Source organism: Coregonus clupeaformis, chromosome 29, assembly GCF_020615455.1.
Source record: "Coregonus clupeaformis isolate EN_2021a chromosome 29, ASM2061545v1, whole genome shotgun sequence".
NCBI lineage: Eukaryota > Metazoa > Chordata > Actinopteri > Salmoniformes > Salmonidae > Coregonus > Coregonus clupeaformis.
Window position 1 is genome coordinate 34939171 of NC_059220.1, and position 23956 is coordinate 34963126.

General features: G+C 45.3%; 1 protein-coding gene across 1 annotated transcript in view; it reads left to right on the top strand.

The window, feature by feature from the left end:
* LOC121571727 (ecto-NOX disulfide-thiol exchanger 1) overlaps positions 1–23956 on the top strand; it is an 81283-nt gene that overhangs the window by 27661 nt on the left and 29666 nt on the right. Inside the window, exons 2-3 of the mRNA XM_041883371.2 lie at positions 23213–23413; positions 23521–23673. Of these exons, the coding sequence (XP_041739305.2) occupies positions 23404–23413; positions 23521–23673 (163 nt within the window). The 5' untranslated portion in view covers positions 23213–23403. The remainder of the gene's footprint in view (positions 1–23212; positions 23414–23520; positions 23674–23956) is intronic.

The following is a 23956-nucleotide window of genomic DNA, read 5'->3' on the forward strand; positions in this document are numbered from 1 at the left end:
GGTGTTGGCTGCCAAAGGCTCTTTGAATCATGTTTGCCCTTGGAAATATGTTTTGAAGATCCGGGGCGGTTAAGACTGGAGTTTGTTTTACAGTTTTTCCTTCACATTTTAAAGTTCACAGACTAGCAGTCACACTTCAGGCTTTATTCTGATGCCTCAGTCAACATCACAGATGAAAAGGCAATCTGAACTGAAACACTATGAAATAAGAAGAGTTAGGCCTAAATGTGTGAAATGTAACTAGATACTGCATATTCTGGATATAAAGATATTTATAATGACTATTGGTAATTACATTTGAAAAGTCAAATGCACCTTCAAAAAGACATGCGTCCTTTCAGATTCTCCAGATCAACCATACTGTGTATTTTGTTTAGGGTTGGGCGGTATCCAGATTTTCATATCGCCATACCGTCCTTCTCTCATACCGGGATATACGGTATTACCATCTTAGTACACAAGGGGGTGCCAAAAAACATAAAAAAGCACACTGGGCATCTATTACCAGAATGCTAACAAAATTAGCACAAGTAATAGCGAATTTCCATGGAGGCTGCTAGCTAAATATGTTAATGAGTGCAAACGAAAATAAATGAATTGCAAAGACAGGCAATCCAGCATATAAAGTTATACATATATAGGTAAGAACTACCGATTGTCATTTTTGGTGAGTTTGATCATTTACAAGCGAATGTAAAAGAGTGACATTGTGCAACTGAATGCTTGTCTGAAGGAAGAACAGTACTGGCTCTAGAGCAGCATGTGTCTATGTGGAGCCTGGAGTCTCTAGGGCAACATGTGTCTGTGTGGAGCCTGGAGTCTCTAGGGCAACAGGTGTCTGTGTGGAGCCTGGAGTCTCTAGGGCAACAGGTGTCTGTGTGGAGCCTGGAGTCTCTAGGGCAGCATGTGTCTGTGTGGAGCCTGGAGTCTCTAGGGCAACAGGTGTCTGTGTGGAGCCTGGAGTCTCTAGGGCAGCATGTGTCTGTGTGGAGCCTGGAGTCTCTAGGGCAACAGGTGTCTGTGTGGAGCCTGGAGTCTCTAGGGCAACAGGTGTCTGTGTGGAGCCTGGAGTCTCTAGGGCAGCATGTGTCTGTGTGGAGCCTGGAGTCTCTAGGGCAACAGGTGTCTGTGTGGAGCCTGGAGTCTCTAGGGCGCATGTGTCTGTGTGGAGCCTGGAGTCTCTAGGGCAACAGGTGTCTGTGTGGAGCCTGGAGTCTCTAGGGCAGCATGTGTCTGTGTGGAGCCTGGAGTCTCTAGGGCAACAGGCCTGCCTGCTCTACTCAGAGAAGAGGGGGAAGGAGAAGACTGGTGAGAACGGAGAGTAGAAAAAAACAGAAAGGAAATCAAGATAGTAGCAGCTGTATAAATAACTAATCCAAAGGGCTTTGACTTCTCAAACATGGCAGAAAGCTAACAATATGATGCACCCTCACTTTATTAATTCAGCCACTTAGTTAGATTAACTAGCAAGTTAAATTTAGGGGTCGGGTTAATGTATAATTCTGAGTTTTTCATTCAGGAAAAAAATATAAAACGCATAAGAAATATCTTGCTGCGTTTTGGAAATGCAGATGTAAAATGCATCTTATTGTAATTTCTGCTCGACATCAGACTAATTTTGTGCTTCAGTTGCACTTCTCCACTCGGATGCGAATTCACGAAGGGGCATTCTATCAGTAGAAGATGCTCTGACTGATGTGGAGCTACTTTTTCCCAGTACTTTTCTCGGTGTAGCAGCCAACTTTTCTCCAGTAAAATGCAAGATTCACTTTAAGCAAATCATTAGGAAATCATTTGCAAAAAATACCTTGCATTTTCATTGTTAGCTCATTTATTGTGTGGCTGCCAGCCAAATAGTGTTGCACTTCTGTTGTCATATGATGAAAATTAAGCTATTTTCTGCCGATTGTGTTGCATTAATGTATTTTCTGTGAAGGAAAACTATAGTTGCACGTCCCTGATCACTCTAATGAAGCAAAAAACACTGTTGACTTTCAATATAAAACGCGACCTGTCAATACACAGCTGAACCTGCTCCTGCTTTCTCCTGTTGTGCTATTATTAAAATCTATTGAAAAACTTCAAATAAATAGTTTAAACGGTATTGACAGTATTGAAAAACCATTCCGTAGCTATTTCCAAATACCCCAGTATACAGTATATATGGTATACCGCCCAAGCCTAATTTGATTATTATTCATTAATATTATATTATTTATATGATTCAGGCCCAGAATAGCAGAGTGAGAGTGGAAACTGTAAATTACTATTCGGTAGTTCATTACATCTCTCTGCCTTTGATCACAGTGTGATAACAACAAGCACAAGGCCTGCTAGTGTTGACAGCCCTCACCACATCTATCTCTCCAACCACAGCACAGCACAGCACAGCAGAGCAGTACAGCAGCACAGTCATTGTCAAGGTGTCAATAGACGACATGTCCCTCCTCGCTACTGAAGAAATGTACTAATGTCTGACAAATTGACGCTGTATGGTGGGGAAGGGAGAGGGGTTTTAAAGCACAGAGAACCTCCTCCCTTATCTCTCGCTCCTTCCCTCTCTCTATCCATCTCTCTCCCCCCCTCTCTCTCTCCCTCTCTCTCAATCTCTCTCTTCTCTTTCTCTCGCCTGCAGGCTTTCTGTTCTTTAATTGCTATGTATCAGATGAGGAGCTGCTGCTCGCTCTGTGAATAAGCTCCTCCATGCAACTGTGGTTCCATTACAATCACCAGAGACCCATCTCTACAGGAAAGGACTGTGTGTGCATGCATGTGTGTGTATGTGTACATGCACATTTCTGTATCTTTGCGTGTACATGCGTGTGTATATTGTGTGCATATTTCTGTATCCCTCTGTGTGTGTGCGTGTGTGTTTTTGCTTGCGTGTGTGTGTGTGATTCACGGGAGGTAGCTTGCTGCAGCACCCAGAATAGATTCAGCTCTTTGTTACATACCGAGCATCTCAGATTCGGAATTGAATAAACTTTATTGTTCGCTGCTCTAGCTCCCAGGACAATAAGGCAGCAGGATTATTGTGGAGCGTTTAGTGAGAGGTTCGTGTCGACTGTGCGTTTCAGCGATAAAGAACCGTAGCTTGTCCTCAGTGCTTCTTTTTCTGTGGTTATTCATTAGCAATAAAATAAACATTCTAGCAGAAACCAGTTTTTTCACATCTCAGTGTTCTGTACTCCCACACAGTCCTATAGCAAACTCAGCCACATAGCTAACATTTTAGTCATTTAGCAGATGTTCTTATCCAGAGTGACTAGGGTTAAGTGCCTTGCTCAAGGGCACAGACAGATTTTTCACATAGTCAGCTTTGGGATTCGAACCAGCAACCCTTCGGTGTCTGGGCTAACACTCTTAACCGCTAGGCTACCTGCCGCCTAAAGAAACATTACTCACAGAGAGAGGAATAGGTCATGAAGACATTGTTTAGATTGTAAATCACATTTCTAGGGGTCTAGCTTGGTCACATTCTGTCAGACCGGACGATTTAACCTTTATTTATGCAGGTTATTCTGAACTCATTAATTTAAAATCTCTTTTGCACTAGCGAGCATCAGCTCAGAGGCTAATCCTAGTCTGACGACGGACAAAATAACGGTTAGGGCGTTGGTCACATCAGCGTGTGTAAGAGAGAGAAGGAGATGAGAAATTGTGGAACATTCTTGGTCCCGTACCTTACCACGCGTCACGCCAAGTGGCCTGGAGTTCCATGAGAAACTCCCTCCCTCTCTCTCTCTCTCTCTCTCTCTCTCTCTCTCTCTCTCTCTCTCTCTCTCTCTCTCTCTCTCTCTCTCTCTCTCTCTGTCTGTGTCTCTCTCTCTCTCTCTCTCTGTGTGTCTATCTCTCTCTCCCCCCTCTTTCTCTCTCTCTCTCTCTCTCTGAATAAATACGTGCAGCGAAAACATCTGTGTCTCTCATCAGAGCTCTGGAACTCAAACTGCTCGGCCCGTCCAAAACTTGAGGGTGTGTGTGTGTGTGTGTGTGTGTATGGAGGGAGATACCTTAATGTGATTGCAATAGGGTCAGGGAGACTATGCTTAGGGTTGTGTGTATAAGTATGTGTGTGTGTATAGGCGTGAACATGTGTGTGAGTATCCTAGCTCCCTCTGATTGCAGTCAGGGTGAACCTGCTGTCTGTGTTGTATTTGTTCATCAACATGGGGTGTCTACCTGGATATTATTTGTCTGAGTGATTGGTTACACGTGTTCAACCAGGGTTGATACACAACTCCCTGCTCTCTACACTGTCTCCTCTTAGATGTGGTTCCCTGTGTTTGTGTGTGTGTGTGTGTGTGTGTGTGTGTGTTTGTGTGTGGGCACTGAGTTTAAACTTGATTATAATTAGATGGGAAGGAAACATACGGAGCTGCCTTAGCTCACTGAGTCTGTCAATCAGCCCGACTAGAGAGCTGCTATACAATAAACTGTACACACACACACACACATAAACACACACACAAACACACACACTTAGCCCACTGACTTGATAACGTGAATCAAAGTGATGGAGATTTGTGTTGCCTAGCTGAGCTTTTCTTATCTGGTCTGTCTTTGTCCTCTCTCTCTCTCTCTCTCTCTCTCTCTCTCTCTCTCTCTCTCTCTCTCTCTCTCTCTCTCTCTCTCTCTCGCTCGCTCACTCGCTCTCTGGATGTGTCTATTAATGGTGCTTTTTGGCCTTGCAATAGATGTCCTTGCAGGGAACTGACAGAACATATTCCCTGACAGCCCTCTCCTCTTCTTCCTGACACCCAATAAAACAATCACAATTTTTCTACCCTGCTCTGCCGGGATGCACAAAGCAAATGGGTAGTGTCTGAGGCTGTGGGATGCCTTTATGTGTGTGTGTTTGTCTATGGGTGTGTGTAAATAGGGTTTTAGGTTTACGTTGGTTTACATGAGGTTGTCTGTGTGTGTGTGTGATCTCCATGTCCTATGTGTTGTATATGTACTAGACACAGTATACTGCTGTGGGAACAAAAGCCACAACTCGGTTGTTGTTCTCTCCCTCTCTCGACTGTGTAAATATTCATAGCCCAGATTGACACTGTGTGTGCGTGTGTGTGTGTGTGTGTGGTGTGTGGGTGTGTTTGTGAAATGTCGAGCGATGCTAATTGGGCCGTCCTGCAGGGTTGGAGCTGTGAGCAACAGAAGGGAAGGTGTTTAAAATGCAGAGAGCAGTCACGGCTGGAGGAATGCTACAGCTCTCATACACACACATACACACACACTCTGGTCTCTCTCTCTCTCTCTCTTTATCTGTCTCTCTCTATCTTTATCTGTCTCTCTCGCTCGCTTTCTCTCTCTGTCCATCTGGTCACTTTCTGTGTGACTAAGAGCCATCACCCCCTCACATGCTGCAGGCTGCAACTCCCACCGCCCCCTGCTCTCACAGTGTGAACATTCTCCAGCCCACTTTGCTGTAAAGCTAAACAACTGATATGCTGTAGATCATAGTGTTTATACAGTTTAAATACTGTACATCATGATGTTTGTGTGCTTTGTCTGTGTATATACTGTATTGCATTAGAAAGCCCCTACTCCCTGTCCCTGTCCCTGTTTCTCTCTGTAGAGACACTCCTCAGGCCCAGTGGTGTGGACAGATCGGCTTAGCAGCTGGGGGTCAAACAGATACATGAGGGGGTCCAGGAGCCAGGGATGGTGAGACAATCTTACAGGGAGGATTGGATTCAGGGTTAAGAGTAATGTGTGTGTATATAGTATGTCTATGTATGGGTAGAGACAGTTGGCAAGGAGCCAACCTGCCCCTCTGCCTTCTGCGAGTCTGACTGTCACTCAACATGACGATCAAATCTAACACTCTTCTCTGACAGACACTTCCCTTTGGGTTTCCCTGATGTGTGTGCAAAAACAGGCCAGTCTTATGGGGTAGTGAGCTTCTGGCACAGAGTTCTCATTAGCCAGCCCTATGAGGGTTCTCATGTATCCCCAAGAACACTACTCACAACCTGGCAACATATTGCCCGACCCTCCTCTCCTCTCCTCTCCTCTCCTCTCCTCTCCTCTCCTCTCCTCTCCTCTCTCTCCTCTCCTCTCCTCTCCTCTCCTCTCCCTCTCCTCTCCTCTCCTCTCCTCTCCTCTCCTCTCCTCTCCTCTCCTCTCCTCTCCTCTCCTCTCCTCTCCTCTCCTCTCCTCTGTCTCAGGCCTAAGTGGATTAAATGGATGTGAAACGCGAGCTGGAGCACTGCTAATAGCATTTCTTGAATTTTAAGCGTGCCATGCTGGATTGATTCACATGGTAAAGAGGCTAGTATTGTAACTGAGACAAGCAGTGTCTACAATCACTCTAATGGGAATAGTAGGTGTCTGGGAGTTGTCTGGACAAACTGTACTGTATTTTAACAGAATTCACAATAAGGGTTTCAGATTAGTTCAGTTTATCACACACATACACACAACACACAACACAGTTGCATGCCTGCATGCACACCCATATTTAGCCAGGCATATCGCTCAAGAATGACTTCGAAATTGGACATCTATCCATGTCCTGAGGACTTCGGGAAATGCCTTCAAAACTGGCCACTAGGAGCAACACTGACCACTATTACCATCAAGTAGGCTAGGGTTTTGCTTGGGTGTTGTGGACAGGGGTGGTGGATGGGCGTAATCCCATGACTCTGGATCAGAAGGTTGCGTGTTTGACTGGATCTGAAGGTTCGATCTGGATCAGAAGGTTCGATACCAGTGGTAGACTCTCGTTTTAAATGTTTTTGTTTTAAACCTATCCCAAACCTTAAACCTTATCTTAATCATTCGGAATGCTTAAACATAATGTTTTAATCCTATCCAAAACCTTCACCCTTAACCTTCTAAATTTGACATGTGGAGAAAATCCCATGACTCTGGATCAGAAGGTTTTTGAACAACCTCGAAATTTGAAGTTTGGAGAAACGTGGATAAACGTCTAATTCTGCAGTGAGACTGTGAGAGCTTGGTGGATTTTGCATACATGCGTTACAGTTTTTATCAATTGCTAAAACACAATTTCTGAAACCTTGCTCCATTTCCTGAAAACATTAAACACAAAACCTCATCTTCAAGCACTATTTACAAAACCACTGACTCCTCTCGCAAAATGAAAGTTTCGCCTCAAAACAGTTTTACCTGTGTTCAAAATCAAACACTGCTCTCAAATCATAAACAAAGTGATCAAAATGATATACACTCTCAAGCAGTCAGTAAACAATACACCGAAAAATAGAAAACACATTGTTCAAAACATACAGTTCTCAGGGAGAAGTACATTTTTAATCTCAAAACAAATTTCATATTTTTCCGTCATTGTCTTTTGATAAACGAAAACATGTTCTATCATAGTAGCTCAAAATGGATCAGAAATTACTACTCTGCTTTGCTCATTGCAATTTTGTTTTTTGTTCTTCCTCCTCCTTGTACCCTTATATTTACAGTACTGTACCCTGCATCTCACAAACTTGTCCTTTGTCTCTGTGATACTGTAATTCTTGTTCTTTGTTGATATGAACCTGCAATCAGTCAAAATATATTGAGCAGTCAGTACTGTTAACAAATGGAAAGCACAATGTTCAGGGCCATACAATTAGTCCATTGTACAGTATACAGTCTACAATGCACTGTACTACAGTATACAATACTAAAAGGGACAAAAATCAAAGGAGTAAACATGTGATCAATGTGCTTCTTCTTGTCTTTGGACTGGGTCAGGCCAGAGCACTTCGTCGACATCACAAGCAATATTGTCCCTCCTGAGGCAACGGGGGAAAAAGCCGTATCCAACCCTGACATGATTCCTCACCTATATCACCACAGGCTAAATCCATGGCTTGCAGCAGATTTACTCTGGTGTAGGGTTGTCTATCATACACTTTCCATCTCCAAGAGGAGAAAAACTCCTCAATCGGATTCAGGAAAGGCGAGTATGGAGGGAGGTACAAGTTCATAAACTGCCCATTGATGTTAAACCATTCCCTTACCTGAGCAGCTCGGTGGAAACTGACATTGTCCCACACTATCACATAGGTGGGAATGGGATTCTCATTTAGCTCTTGACCCTGCTGCTCTTGAACCTGCTGCTCAAATAAAATATCTCTTAGATTGGCAATAAATCTTAGAAGGTGCTGGGTGTTATATGGCCCGAGTGTAACATGGTGATGTAGAACACCATGGTTGCTGATAGCAGCACAGATTGTGACATTGCCACCTCGTTGACCAGGGACTTCAACAATGGCCCGCTGTCCAATCACGTTTCGGCCTCTCCTTCTCCTCTTTGTTAGATTGAAGCCTGCTTCATCGACAAAGATGAACTCATGGGGTCTGTCCAAGGATTCCAAGTCAAATATTGTCTGTGTAGAAATACAATATACTGTATGTAGGATTTTGTAAGTTGTACAGAGACAGTGCTATACTGTAGAGTACAATTAGGCCTACTGTATGCACTTCTGATTCACATACATTGTATGTACTGAAGAGTAATGTCATTCACATAGTATGTGTTAGTACTGTAGACAATCTGGATTACAGTAAATGTTTCTGAATGTACACTTACTTGCACATACTGAGCTCGCAGTTCTTTCACCCTTGGTGAGTTGCGCTCAAAAGGTACTCTGTATACTTGTTTAATTCGCATCCTGTTACGATGGAGGAAACTGGCAATTGTGGAAATGCTCACACTGTCGATTCCCTGGAAGTATGTGTTGTCTTGTATCACTCGTTCCTGGATTTCTCTGAGTCGTATTGCATTATCTTGAAGGACCATGCCAACTATAACGGCCTCTTGCTCCTGAGTGAATATAGCTGTCCTTCCACCTGCATGTGGCAGCCTTGCAATTCTACAAAAAGTACACTGCTCAAAAAAATCAATCACACTTCTGTGAAATCAAACTGTCCACTTAGGAAGCAACACTGATTGACAATAAATTTCACATGCTGTTGTGCAAATGGAATAGACAACAGGTGGAAATTATAGGCAATTAGCAAGACACCCCCAATAAAGGACTGGTTTTGCAGGTGGTGACCACAGACCACTTCTCAGTTCCTATGCTTCCTGGCTGATGTTTTGGTCACTTTTGAATGCTGGCGGTGCTTTCACTCTAGTGGTAGCATGAGACGGAGTCTACAACCTACACAAGTGGCTCAGGTAGTGCAGCTCATCCAGGATGGCACATCAATGCGAGCTGTGGCAAGAAGGTTTGCTGTGTCTGTCAGCGTAGTGTCCAGAGCATGGAGGCGCTACCAGGAGACAGGCCAGTACATCAGGAGATGTGGAGGAGGCCGTAGGAGGGCAACAACCCAGCAGCAGGACCGCTACCTCCGCCTTTGTGCAAGGAGGAGCAGGAGGAGCACTGCCAGAGCCCTGCAAAATGACCTCCAGCAGGCCACAAATGTGCATGTGTCTGCTCAAACGGTCAGAAACAGACTCCATGAGGGTGGTATGAGGGCCCGACGTACACAGGTGGGGGTTGTGCTTACAGCCCAACACCGTGCAGGACGTTTGGCATTTGCCAGAGAACACCAAGATTGGCAAATTCGCCACGGGGCCCTGTGCTCTTCACAGATGAAAGCAGGTTCACACTGAGCACATGTGACAGACGTAACGTCGTGGAGAACGTTCTGCTGCCTGCAACATCCTCCAGCATGACAGGTTTGGCGGTGGGTCAGTCATGGTGTGGGGTGGCATTTCTTTGGGGGGCCGCACAGCCCTCCATGTGCTCGCCAGAGGTAGCCTGACTGCCATTAGGTCCCGAGATGAGATCCTCAGACCCCTTGTGAGACCATATGCTGGTACGGTTGGCCCTTGGTTCCTCCTAATGCAAGACAATGCTAGACCTCATGTGGCTGGAGTGTGTCAGCAGTTCCTGCAAGAGGAAGGCATTGATGCTATGGACTGGCCCGCCCGTTCCCCAGACCTGAATCCAATTGAGCACATCTGGGACATCGTGTCTCGCTCCATCCACCAACGCCACGTTGCACCACAGACTGTCCAGGAGTTGGCGGATGCTTTAGTCCAGGTCTGGGAGGAGATCCCTCAGGAGACCATCCGCAACCTCATCAGGAGCATGCCCAGGCGTTGTAGGGAGGTCATACAGGCACGTGGAGGCCACACACACTACTGAGCCTCATTTTGACTTGTTTTAAGGACATTACATCAAAGTTGGATCAGCCTGTAGTGTGGTTTTCCACTTTAATTTTGAGGGTGACTCCAAATCCAGACCTCCATGGGTTGATACATTTGATTTCCATTGATAATTTTTGTGTGATTTTGTTGTCAGCACATTCAACTATGTAAAGAAAAAAGTATTTAATAAGATTATTTCATTCATTCATTTACATTTACATTTTAGTCATTTAGCAGACGCTCTTATCCAGAGCGACTTACAGGAGCAATTAGGGTTAAGTGCCTTGCTCAAGGGCACATTTACGTCATTTAGCAGACGCTCTTATCCAGAGCGACTACAAATTGGTGCATTCACCCTATAGCCAGTGGGATAACCACTTTACAATTATACTTTTTTTTTTTTTTTTTTGGGGGTAGAAGGATTACTTTATCCTATCCCAGGTGTTCCTTAAAGAGGTGAGGTTTCAAATATCTCCGGAAGGTGGTGAGTGACTCCGCTGTCCTGGCGTCGTGAGGGAGCTTGTTCCACCATTGGGGTGCCAGAGCAGCGAACAGCTTTGACTGGGCTGAGCGGGAACTATGCTTCCGCAGAGGAAGGGGAGCCAGCAGGCCAGAGGTGGATGAACGCAATGCCCTCGCCTGGGTGTAGGGACTGATCAGAGCCTGAAGGTACGGAGGTGCCGTTCCCCTCACTGCTCCATAGGCAAGCACCATGGTCTTGTAACGGATGCGAGCTTCAACTGGAAGCCAGTGGAGTGTGCGGAGGAGGGGGGTGACGTGAGAGAACTTGGGAAGGTTGAACACCAGACGGGCTGCGGCATTCTGGATGAGTTGTAGGGGTTTAATGGCACAGGCAGGGAGCCCAGCCAACAGCGAGTTGCAGTAATCCAGACGGGGAGATGACAAGTGCCTGGATTAGGACCTGTGCCGCTTCCTGTGTAAGGCAGGGTCGTACTCTCCGAATGTTGTAGAGCATGAACCTGCAGGATCGGGTCACCGCCTTGATGTTAGCGGAGAAACGACAGGGTGTTGTCCAGGGTCACGCCAAGGCTCTTCGCACTCTGGGAGGAGGACACAACGGAGTTGTCAACCGTGATGGCGAGATCATGGAACGGGCAGTCCTTCCCCGGGAGGAAGAGCAGCTCCGTCTTGCCAGGGTTCAGCTTGAGGTGGTGATCCGTCATCCATACTGATATGTCGGCCAGACATGCAGAGATGCGATTCGCCACCTGGTTATCAGAAGGGGGAAAGGAGAAGATTAGTTGTGTATCGTCAGCGTAGCAATGATAGGAGAGGCCATGTGAGGATATGACAGAGCCAAGTGACTTGGTGTATAGAGAGAAAAGGAGAGGGCCTAGAACTGAGCCCTGGGGGACACCAGTGGTGAGAGCACGTGGTGCGGAGACAGCTTCTCGCCACGCCACTTGGTAGGAGCGAACGGTCAGGTAGGACGCAATCCAGGAGTGAGCCGCGCCGGAGATGCCCAGCTCGGAGAGGGTGGAGAGGAGGATCTGATGGTTCACTGTATCAAAGGCAGCAGACAGGTCTAGAAGGACAAGAGCAGAGGAGAGAGAGTTAGCTTTAGCAGTGCGGAGAGCCTCCGTGACACAGAGAAGAGCAGTCTCAGTTGAATGACCAGTCCTGAAACCTGACTGGTTTGGATCAAGAAGGTCATTCTGAGAGAGATAGCAAGAGAGTTGGCTAAAGACGGCACGCTCAATAGTTTTGGAAAGAAAAGAAAGAAGGGATACTGGTCTGTAGTTGTTGACATCAGTGGGATCGAGTGTTGTTTTTTTGAGAAGGGGTGCAACTCTCGCTCTCTTGAAGACGGAAGGGACATGGCCAGCGGTCAAGGATGAGTTGATCAGCGAGGTGAGGTAGGGGAGAAGGTCACCGGAGATGGTCTGGAGAAGAGAGGAGGGGATGGGGTCAAGCGGGCAGGTTGTTGGGCGGCCTGCAGTCACTAGTCGCAAGATTTTATCTGGAGAGAGAGGGGAGAAAGAAGTCAAAGCATAGGGTAGGGCAGTGTGAGCAGGACCAGCAGTGTCATTAGACTTAACAAACGAGGATCGGTTGTCGTCAACCTTCTTTTCAAAGTGGTTGACAAAGTCATCCACAGAGAGGGAGGAGGGGGGGAGGATTCAGCAGTGAGGAGAATGTGGCAAAGAGCTTCCCTAGGGTTAGAGGCAGATGCTTGGAATTTAGAGTGGTAGAAAGTGGCCTTAGCAGCAGAAACAGATGAAGAAAATGTAGAGAGGAGGGAGTGAAAAGATGCCAGGTCGGCAGGGAGTTTAGTTTTCTTCCATTTCCGCTCAGCTGCCCGGAGCTCTGTTCTGTGAGCTCGCAATGAGTCATCAAGCCACAGAGCTGGAGGGGAGGACCGAGCCGGCCGGGAGGATAGGGGACACAGGGAGTCAAAGGATGCAGAAAGGGAGGAGAGGAGGGTTGAGGAGGCTGAATCAGGAGATTGGAGGGAGAAGGATTGAGCAGAGGGAAGAGATGATAGGATGGAAGAGGAGAGAGTAGTGGGAGAGAGAGAGCGAAGGTTGCGGCGGCGCGTTACCATCTGTGTAGGGGCAGAGTGAGTAGTGTTGGAGGAGAGCGAGAGAGAAAAAGGATACAAAGTAGTGGTCGGAGACATGGAGGGGAGTTGCAGTGAGATTAGTAGAAGAGCAACATCTAGTAAAGATGAAGTCAAGCGTATTGCCTGCCTTGTGAGTGGGGGGGGATGGTGAGAGGGTGAGGTCAAAAGAGGAGAGGAGTGGAAAGAAGGAGGCAGAGAGAAATGAGTCAAATGTAGACGTGGGGAGGTTGAAATCCCCCAAAACTGTGAAGGGTGAGCCATCCTCAGGAAAGGAACTTATCAAGGCGTCAAGCTCATTGATGAACTCTCCAAGGGAACCTGGAGGGCGATAGATGACAAGGATATTAAGCTTAAATGGGCTAGTGACTGTGACAGCGTGGAATTCAAATCAATCAATCAATCAATTTTATTTTATATAGCCCTTCATACATTAGCTAATATCTCGAAGTGCTGTACAGACACCCAGCCTAAAACCCCAAACAGCTAGTAATGCAGGTGTAGAAGCACGGTGGCTAGGAAAAACTCCCTAGAAAGGCCAAAACCTAGGAAGAAACCTAGAGAGGAACCAGGCTATGAGGGGTGGCCAGTCCTCTTCTGGCTGTGCCGGGTGGAGATTATAACAGAACCATGCCAAGATGTTCAAAAATGTTCATAAGTGACAAGCATGGTCAAATAATAATCAGGAATAAATGAGGAGATAGACAGATGGGTTAGGGGAAAAATTGAGAATGACCACTTGGGAGAGATGAGGATTCCTGTGCCACCACCCCTCTGACCAGATGCTCTCGGGGTATGCGAGAACACATGGTCAGACGAGGAGAGAGCAGTAGGAGTAGCAGTGTTTTCAGTGGTAATCCATGTTTCCGTCAGCGCTAGGAAGTCGAGGGACTGGAGGGTAGCATAGGCTGGGATGAAGTCAGCCTTGTTGGCGGCAGAACGGCAGTTCCAGAGGCTGCCTGAGACCTGGAACTCCAGGTGTGTGGTGCGTGCAGGGACCACCAGGTTAGAGAGGCAGCAGCCACGCGGTGTGAGGCGTTTGTGTAGCCTGTGCGGAGAGGAGAGAACAGGGATAGGCAGAGGCATAGTTGACAGGCTGCAGCAGATGGCTACAATAATGCAGAGGAGATCGGAATGAAATGAACTAAACATCAGGGAAAGGAGAGAGCAGGCCTCCCTCACCAAAAAAAAAAATATATATATAACTCTCCCAACTTCCACCTCAGAAACTATAATTGTTTCACTGAACCACCCGAGTAAAACTCTCCCAACTTCCACTTTAGAAATTAGAATTGTTGTAAACTACAGCAGACTGTTATCAGTAGCTGTAATTAAGTACAGCAGCTACCAACCACCTAACGTTAATGCCTCGGATGAGGTTAGAAAAACAGCTGAATGGTAGCAGCTAGCTGGCTCAATCACAGGTACTCTTAAGCATGAAATAACATTGGAAACAATTAACCACAGTTGCAAAAAGTTACCAGTAGCTACCCGCTAGCTAGCTAGCTTTGTTGGTCCAAGTAGTGGGTAAGCTAGCCTCGTGCTTCGCCGGGGTCCACCGAATACAGTCCTTACCTACAATAATTACCTACAATAACCTTCAATAACTACCTGAGTAAGCTACCTATAATACCAAACTACAATACCTACCTACAATCTAAATACATGGTTTAAGCTTAACTCAACACCATATAAGAAGCCAAGCTTACCTTTCATAACGCAGCAATGATTAAACGTTGGGTAGCTAGCACAAAGATATTGTATTTAGCTACCACAGTACAGCCAGCTGGTAGTGTTGGCTGGCTAGCAATGGCTACTGTGTTGACTTTGTTTGAAAAACGGCGTCGCTGCGAACGAATGTAGCTGTTTAAAAGGATATTGTTTTTAGTTGCAACCGTTGCTAATAGCAACTCGCCAGCTAATCCAGGAGGTGAGTTAGCTAGCTAGCTTCGTGCTACACCCGGCACCGCCGAATACAAAAGTAACCTACAATAACTACACAACAGCTATCCACAACAGCCCACGATGCCTACCTATACTACTTAATAATATACAGCCCACGATGCCTACCTATAGTACCTAACTACAATCTAAATACATAGTTTAAGCCTTACTCGACAAAGCCCAAGCTATGTATAAAGCCAAACTGGCAGACTGCAATCAGTAGCCGAAATTAAGTACAGCAGCTACCAACCACCTAACGTGATCAGATCTAGGATGTGTTATTTTAGTGTTCCCTTTATTTTTTTGAGCAGTGTAGTTGTGCAGTTACAAAACATATTCATGCAGTACAATACATACAGTGATTAACTTTACAAATGTCTATTGAAACAGCTGCATATAGTGTAGTACAGTCAATTTGCAATTACAAAAATACAGTAGTATACTGTACGTGTTCTCTTCTCTGAATGTCCTTACTATGGTGGACACAGAAAATCGTCTCAAATTGGGTTGCACTCTAAGTCCTGCTTCCCTCATTGTCAGTCCATGGACAAGAACATGGTCTATGACTGTTGCTCGAAATTCAGCAGATATTTCCACTCTTTGTCTTCCTCTTCGTCCTCCTCTTCCTCTTTCTTGCCCTCTTCCTCCTCTTCCTCCTCGTCGCCCACCTCGCATACGCACTCGTCCTCATCCTCTCACATTGTTTCACCTTCCCACCTTCAACAACCTGTTTGCTCTCTGAACTGGCTTACATTGGTTGTGTCGCATCATTTGAAACCGGTTAAATCAATTTTGAGTGGTTGTGTTCAATCAGTGACATGTGTTCTCTATTTGTATTTGATTGTTGCCACTTGTGTTTACCAGTATGGATGACATGTGCATTAGAGTGCAGAATGTGTTTTGAGAATGAGAATGTGTTTAGAGTTTTGCTGAAAAGTCTAAGTGAGATCTGCAAATTGTGTTTTACCATGTGAAATGGTTTAAGGTATTGACAACAGACTGCATAATTAGCTAAATGAGTCCAGGCAACTGAGAACTTTGTTCAGCCAATGGGTTTTAGTGCTTTAGCAATTGAGAAAAACTGTAATCTGAGTTGTGATGTGGCCACAGGTTTTCTTATGCATTCATTGTCTCTCTGTTGGTTCCACTTCACTGCATTGTGTGTGTGTGTGTGTGTGTGTGTGTGTGTGTGTGTGTGTGTGTGTGTGTGTGTGTGTGTGTGTGTGAGGGCAGTTGTGTCTCAGTGTGTGTTTTAGCATTATTATTAATTCACTGTCTTTCTTATATCCTCTCTACTGTGTGTGTGTGTGTCTGTGAGCATGCATAGAATACAACACACAGACATCACGAGAGAGAGAGAGAGAGAGAGAGACTCAGTAGCAGGTATTAATTGCTTGTTGTTGTGTTGTGTAGACTGTTTCTATGAGAGGCTAAATCTGCTCTGTTTTAGAGCTAATAATAGACAGGGCTAATTATGAGTCCTGCCACGCTACTGTAACCTGATCAACTGATAATGGTGCTTAGGCGACACACAGCCTACAGCCAATACAAACACATCACAGGAGGAGGGAGGTCTAGATATCTGCTATAGATGTATTGCGTCTAGCCTATGTTCTTTCTACCATTTAATCACATTTTCTTTGAATTGCTATCATGTTTATGTATTATTAAACCCGGTAGATATTTCCTAAGATATGTATTGAGTCCTATAGTGTTGATATTAAATATGCCTATTGTTTATAGAAGCTTTCCTCACAAAGCTCCACTGATGGTTTCAATGGGATTAAATGAATCTTGGCTTTGATTCTGTGACCATCCTCCACAGAGTGCTTTCGCTGTGATCTCTCTCTCACTGCCTCTCTCTTTGTTATCTTTCTCTCTCTCCGTCTCTCGCTCTCCCTCTCTCGCTCTCCCTCTCTCGCTCTCTCTGTCCCTCTCTCTGTCCCTCTCTCTGTCCCTCTCTCTGTCCCTCTCTCTCTCTCTCTCTCTCTCGCTCTCTCTCTCTCTCTCTCTCTCTGTCTCTCTCTCGCTCTCTCTCTGCTCTCTCTGCTCTCTCTGTCCTCCTCTCTCTCTCCTCTCTCTGTCCCTCTCTCTCTCCCTCTTTCTCTCTCTCGTTATGTTTAATGGACTGTTGTCCCAACCATGACCCTGTCTCTGTGCTGAAGGGTACAAGAGGACTGTCAGTCTTAACATAGTCTCCCATAGAGGACAAGTGTAAGATAATGTGGCTTTTGGCATGACTGCTTTACATATAGTAGGACGTTTTGTTTGAATACCAATTTCTTTGTGTAGAAAGGGCTGTTTTTTATGGAGCACTGGCTTTCCTAGCATGGTTTGTTACGTGACCTAACAGATAGTTACTTTACTGTACCGTATATTATATACCCTCCTGTGCTGAGGGTTAATGTGAGCTAATATAACATCGCTGTCGGGTGAAAACCTCTTATCTCCAAAACCGAAACTTGTCAGGAAATTGAAAAAATGACCGTATTTCCCTTTAACGTTTCATACAATTATGAAACTTCAGAAGCTATTTTGAATAGAGTCACGATTTTCTTGGTCATAGAGTAATGAAATGTTCAGAGTACATTGAGGGGAGTTACTGCTTTCAATAAATGTACAAAAAAAAGAAAATTGGCAGAAGTTGAGTTACGAGTGTGTGATAGAAGTGTGTGTTAGCACAGGAGTGTTTTCTCTGACACTTCCTGTGCATCCTGTGTGTTATTATGTGTTATCAATATATTTATGAGGCATTATGAACCCCTCACAGACAGTGTTAGAGGGATAGCATGATATGCACTGGTGTCAGTAAAATATTTAACTGCTGAAATTGGTGTGTGACAGGGCATATGAGCATATATATGGCGTGTGAAATTAGCTGTGTGTTGCAGTGGGGTGTTGGGCTGAAGTGAACCATTCATGCTCATGGGTTAGGGTTTTTTCAATGTCTTCTCAAAGAAATGTGTCAATGTAAAAGGAAAAGATTGAAATGTTAAAGTCAGTAGTAAAAGTTACCTAAAATATTATGGTGATAGATGAAGTGAGAGACGGAGATCTTTTTCCTCTGATATTTTTGATGAACTGCCCAAGACAGCAAAGAGAATTCAGCTGGACACATATTGGAGTTTCTCACTTCTGTGGAATCAAATCTGTTTGAAACAAGTGAGAAGCTTATAACTCTAATGTTGATTCATAAATGTTTTTTTATTCTTAGATATGGACATCCTGTTTAACATTTGGGCCTGATAAGCACCAGCCACATACAGTATGTGGAGCACATTTAGATCTCTCTCCCGCTACCACACTGTCCTGTTACTAACATTTACCTAGGGTATGTCCATCCTATTCATACTAGCATACCACTTAGGATGCATGCCCAGTACATGGATTCATTCTATGTAGTATGCTACATTCAGCTTGGAACAGAGCCGTCCTCTGTCCTGGAAATGTTTACCTTTTCCCTATAACGTTTGCCTGCTGTCCTTCATGCTTGTGTTCAATGTGGGTATATTGTTGTGTTTCCTGAGTGTGTGTATGTATTGTTGTGTGTCTCTCTGTGTGTGTGTGTGTGTGTGTTTGTGCCCAGCGGTTCCAGGTCTGAGTGATGCGGCGCCTGTGTGTGAAAGATTCAGAGATGTCAAGTGAGCTCCTGAATAATGAACAGGACACGCATTCTGCTGTGAATATTTCATGCTGTGTGAAAGTGAGAAGAAATACTGGGCGGGGTTGGATATCTACGGACAACCATGAGAGAGAAGGAAAGGAAGAAGAGAGAGGAGGAAGATGAAAGATCGGAGGGAGAGAAGGGGTTAGGGAATGAGGGAGTGTACAGAAGAAGAGGGATGTGCGATGGAGAGAGGAGGTGGAGGAGTGTACAGAGTAGGGGGGTTAGAGGGAGAGGAGAGGAGGTTTGGCAGAGAGAGGGAGGGATGGAGCGAGAAGAGAGGTTTGACAGAGAGAGGTGGGAGGGATCGAGGGAGCGGAGAGGTGGTTTGACAGAGAGAGAGGGGGATGATGGAGAGGGGTGAAGAGAAACAGCCTTGTCACTTGTCAGGAGGCTAAACTGTTCCATCAGGCTGCAGTGAAGACGGGGGAGAGGAGAGAGAGAACAGGAGCAGTGGGAAGAGGGAGAGAGGGGAGTGCATATCTTTATGTTTGTGATGCTACATTACCTCACTACTCAGCATCACGCTGGCACCCCCTGGAGAGATAGAGAGAAAGAGAAAGAACGAGAGGGACGGAGGGAGGGAGAGAAGAAAAGATTTGGCATGGGTCCTCAGATCCTCAAAAAATTCTACAGCTGCACCATCGAGAGCATCCTGACTGGTTGCATCACCGCCTGGTATGGCAACTGCTTGGCCTCTGACCGCAAGGCACTACAGAGGGTAGTGCGTACGGCCCAGTACATCACTGGGGCAAAGCTCCCTGCCATCCAGGACCTCTATACCAGGCGGTGTCAGAGGAAGGCCCTCAAAATTGTCAAAGACTCCAGCCACCCTAGTCATAGACTGTTCTCTCTGCTACCGCACGGCAAGCGGTACCGGAGTGCCAAGTCTAGGTCCAAAAGACTCCTCAACAGCTTCTACCCCCAAGCCATAAGACTCCTGAACAGCTAATCATGGCTACCCGGACTATTTGCACTGCCCCCACCCCATCCTTTTTACGCTGCTGCTACTCTGTTAAGTATTTATGCATAGTCACTTTAACTCTACCCACATGTACATATTACCTCAACTAGCCGGTGCCCCCGCACATTGACTATGCAACGGTACCCCCCTGTATATACAGCCTCCCTACTGTCACTTTATTTTACTGTATATATAGCCTCCCTACTGTCACTTTATTTTACTTCTGCTCTTTTTTTCTCAACACTTTTTTGTTGTTGTTTTATTCTTACTTTTTTGTTTAAAATAAATGCACTGTTGGTTAAGGGCTGTAAGTAAGCATTTCACTGTAATGTCTGCACCTGTTGTATTCGGCGCATGTGACCAATAAAATTTGATTTGATTTGATTTGAAGAAGCGCCGAAAGACAGACAGTGGAGGAGAAAATCTAGCCTAGTGTTTGCCCCCCGTGTGATAGTAGTGTAGATGTTTGCTGTGGCCCATTGGATACATGATTGTCTATGGATAGGAACAGTATACAGGATAGTGGTTACTGTGTATAGAGCTGTTCAGTGTAGTTAGGCTCTGGACTGGGCTGATGCTGCTAAAAGCCCAGAGTCACAACAATGACATAGGCCTCATACCTGACCATGACTGGAGTTATAAGCTGTAATAAGATGTTATCAGATATTATAAGACAACTGTGGAACTGTCCTCACAATGACTTGTTTTCACAATCCCGAAATTCATCTACGTCCCTTATGGGCCTGATTATAATTCTACTTCCGCTGTGTGTCTGTGTGCCATTAATATTCCTAGCACTGCTCAGTGTTTAATGTGCTTGTGATGAGAACAGTGGCAGGTCCTATCAGCCTGAAAACACAGTAATGTGTTGACATACAGCAGGTAACTCCAAAAATAACTGTTTGTTACCCTAGTGAGGAGAAAAGTTTCAGAAACGGGCCTCGCATCCCAAAGCTATTTGAAGGAAGGGAACTGTTGTTAATGAAAAACTATTCATATGATTGTGTCTTAATTACGTCTGGATGGTGTAGCGTGGCTGACTTAATTTCCTGCTGTCAGAGTTGAATAATGATAATTACTGCGGGAGTGGTCTGAGATGACGGAGGAGGCGTGACAGGAATACAGATCACACTGCAGCTAACTACAGCCCCTTAGGAAACCACACAGAGAACAACAAGCTTTGTAACAGGAAATATGGAATAGGATCTCAACTGCTTTTTCACACCATGGACAGAATGCTATTAAGCCTTTCCTTGAAGAACTGGTGGTTCATTATGTTGATGGAATAGAATCCTCTTTAGAGTCCTGTGTTCATTGACTTACTGTAGAGGGTCACATTCCTAAATGACCTCATTGTGTTAGTCAGGGATCAATCAGAATTCTGGCAGATTTCACAGGCAAATGGGACTTTCCTAATCAAAACCATTGATTTTAAAGATGACAGTATGCCTGTGGCTGGGGCTGTTGGGAGTGTGTAATTAGGTGGGAGGGTTAGGGGTTAAAGGTCATCACTGACACACCCCATAAGACATTTGACAGAAAGCAGGATAACATGTGATGTCATGGCAACTGAGTGGCTGGTCAGCTGGGTCTCGTTTTGGAGGTGTGTGTGAATGAGAGTGTGAGAGAGTTTCAAGTTTTTGTCAGGAGGTGATGTGTACGCGGCGAGTGAGGTCAGACGCAGGACACAGAGAATCAGGTTGACTACTTTACTGAGGGTTACGCACAAAACAAACGTCTTCAACACTGGAGGGAAAAACACCATATGCGTAATCCGAAGTAGTAGCTAGGCCGAACATCAACAAGACAATGAACAATAACACACAAAGCCCAAACGTAAAACAAGGGAACTTATATGCTACACAATCAACACTCATATGCAACAGGTGTACTAACTAGACAACACAAGACAAACACCGAAAACATCGATCGGCAGTAGCTAGTACTCCGGGGACGACGAACGCCGAAGCCTGCCCAAGCAAGGAGGAGGAGCAGCCTCGGCAGAATCCGTGACAGTTTTAATGTCACATGCACAAGTACAATGAAATGCTTTTCTTGCAAAACTCAAAACCCAACAACGCAATAATCAATAACAATAACAATGTATTACTAGAAAAAAACACACATGAAATAAGAATAGGAAATATAAAATACACAATAAAGTAAGTAAGTAAGCATACTATATACAGGAAATATTTAAAGTCAGTTTCAATACCATATTTACATGTACAGGGAAACTGGAGTGATGGAGGTAGATATGTATAGGGGTAAGGGGACTAGGCAACAGGATATAAGATAAGGGAGTTTTTCCTAGCCACCGTGCTTCTACATCTGCATTGCTTTCTGTTTGGGGTTTTAGGCTGGGTCTGTATAGCACTTTGTGACATCTGCTGATGTAAAAAGGGCTTTATAAATACATTTAATTTGATTTATAAATACATTTGATTTTATGAACAGAGTAGCAGCAGCTTGTATGTGAGTGGGTGTGTGGGTGTGTAGAGTCAGTATAAATGTATGTGCATATTATGTGTGAGTGAGAAAATGATGGAGTGAGTGTTTGTGTGTGTGTTGGAGTGACAGTGTGTGTGTGTGTGAGTGTGTAGGGCACTGTGAGTGTGCATAGCGACAGCGCAAAGATTGATATAAAAGGTTAATAAAGATACAAGGTTAACTCAGATAGTCCGTGTAGATATTTTGTTAGCTATTTATCAGTCGTATTGCTTGGGGATAGAAGCTGTTCAAGAGCCTGTTGGTGTCAGACTTGATGCAGCGGTACCTCTTGCCATGCGGCAGCAGAGAAAATAGTGTCTTGGGTGGTTGGAGACTTTGACGATTTTTCCGGGCCTTCTTTTCACACCGCCTGATATAGAGGTCCTGGATGGTGATGGAGATTTTTTAGTGGACTATGAGATAAAACTGGGTTAATCACGAACATAGAGTTAGAATTCTTTGTTGCTAGGCAAATAACTTAATTGGGTCATTTCACTGTGTGTGTGTGGGTGAAGTGGGAATCTGACCTAGGGTCGAAAGGCTCGCTCTTACTTAAATCCATGGCTGTCCTACTTTATCAGAGACTGAAACCAGACTGTGGCCTTTTGCCTCTCTCCTCAAACAAAGTGGAAATAGCGGCCAGGGTTGGACAGAGTTCAGACTAAACCTTTGTCTCTCCTGGGCTATTTTCTTGATTGATTACAGCAAGATGGGGTGGGGTTTGTGTATGTTTGAAAGATTTAAGTATGGACCTGTCATGTTCAACAATCAGTCTTCAGGTCAAGCCCGGGAGAGCCGGGGTTGAACAGAGTTTAAACTAAACATGAGTGTTTTTGCAAGATAAGGGATTGATTGATTGTATTACTATTGATTCTGAACTGAATAAAAGTCTAATTTAGCCGCCATCATAGACAAAGGAAGTGGGCGGAGCGATAAAGAGTGGGAAACTGAAGAGGGAGGGATTTTAGTGTGTGAAGGAGACTATATAGCTAGGGAAGAGAGAGCGAGAGGGGGCCTAATCTGAAGATTAGCCTGGCTTTGTTGAAATTGTAATAAAGTCATTCTTGATTCTACAAAAACTCTGGAAGAACTTTGATTTTTGATAAAGTATAGTGATTTTTTTCCACAACAATGGCAGGGAACTTGGCCTCAGTGATGTACTGGGCTGTCCACACAACCCTCTGTAGAGAGAGAGAGAGGGGGGGAGAGAGAGAGAGGGGGAGGGGGAGAGAGAGAGAGGGGGAAGGGGGGAGCTATAAAGACTGAAACGCTTAATGTACTGCTATGTACATGTGTGCGTGGTTGTCTCTGTGTGGGCGGAAATAGGACATCAGTAACAATGTATTTCTGATTGTGTTGTTCTAATGCTATCTTAAGCTGCAATGGTTTGATTGAAAAACATTGATTTAAGCTGCTTTACTGAACTGCTCTCTTTTTCTTCCCCAGGGTTTAGCAGAGGGTAGATGGGATCCTGTCTCTAACTGGGAGAGTCCTCCGTCCAGCCATCCAACTATCCTTCTCCTCATCCCTCCGTCCTGTCCTGGTCTGGTCTGGTCTGGTGTGCAGCCTGAGGGAGCTGTGGTTCTGATGAGAACTCTCAGAGGTAGAGCCAGAGAGAGGAGCACACAGGGCCTGCTATGGCCAGCGGTACGTACTGTAACACTGACTACTACACCTTCACTAATATGTAAACTACATCTCTGGTCTCTTCTCCTTCCTCCTCCTAACCCTCCTGTTTCTCCTGTCCCCTGCAGCAGCAGATGGTGTAGGGAGCCTGAGGAGCCTGGGGGCGGAGCAGCACCTCAGTGTCCATGACCACGTGGTGAACGACCACGGAGCCTGGGCCACCGCCATGAACAACCTGGGCATCGTACCCATGGGCCTCAGCGGGCAGCAGCTGGTCTCAGGTAGGGCATTAGGCCACCTTCTCACCCCTTCTCATCATCCTCACCCTCCTCCCTTATCCCCCTTTCCTCTGCTAACAAACTCTTCATTCTAATTTCTCAATATTGTCGAGGCCATAAGAATGGAAAGAGTCCCCATGGACTATGTTTTGAAACGTTTGAGAAGATCGTAAAGGCATCAGGTGAACTGGGCACTTCCATCAAGAGCCCCTATGGTGGCATCCTACTACTCTATCACCTCCACAACTCCACCTACTCAGGGCAGGCCAGTCAATGATTACCCTAA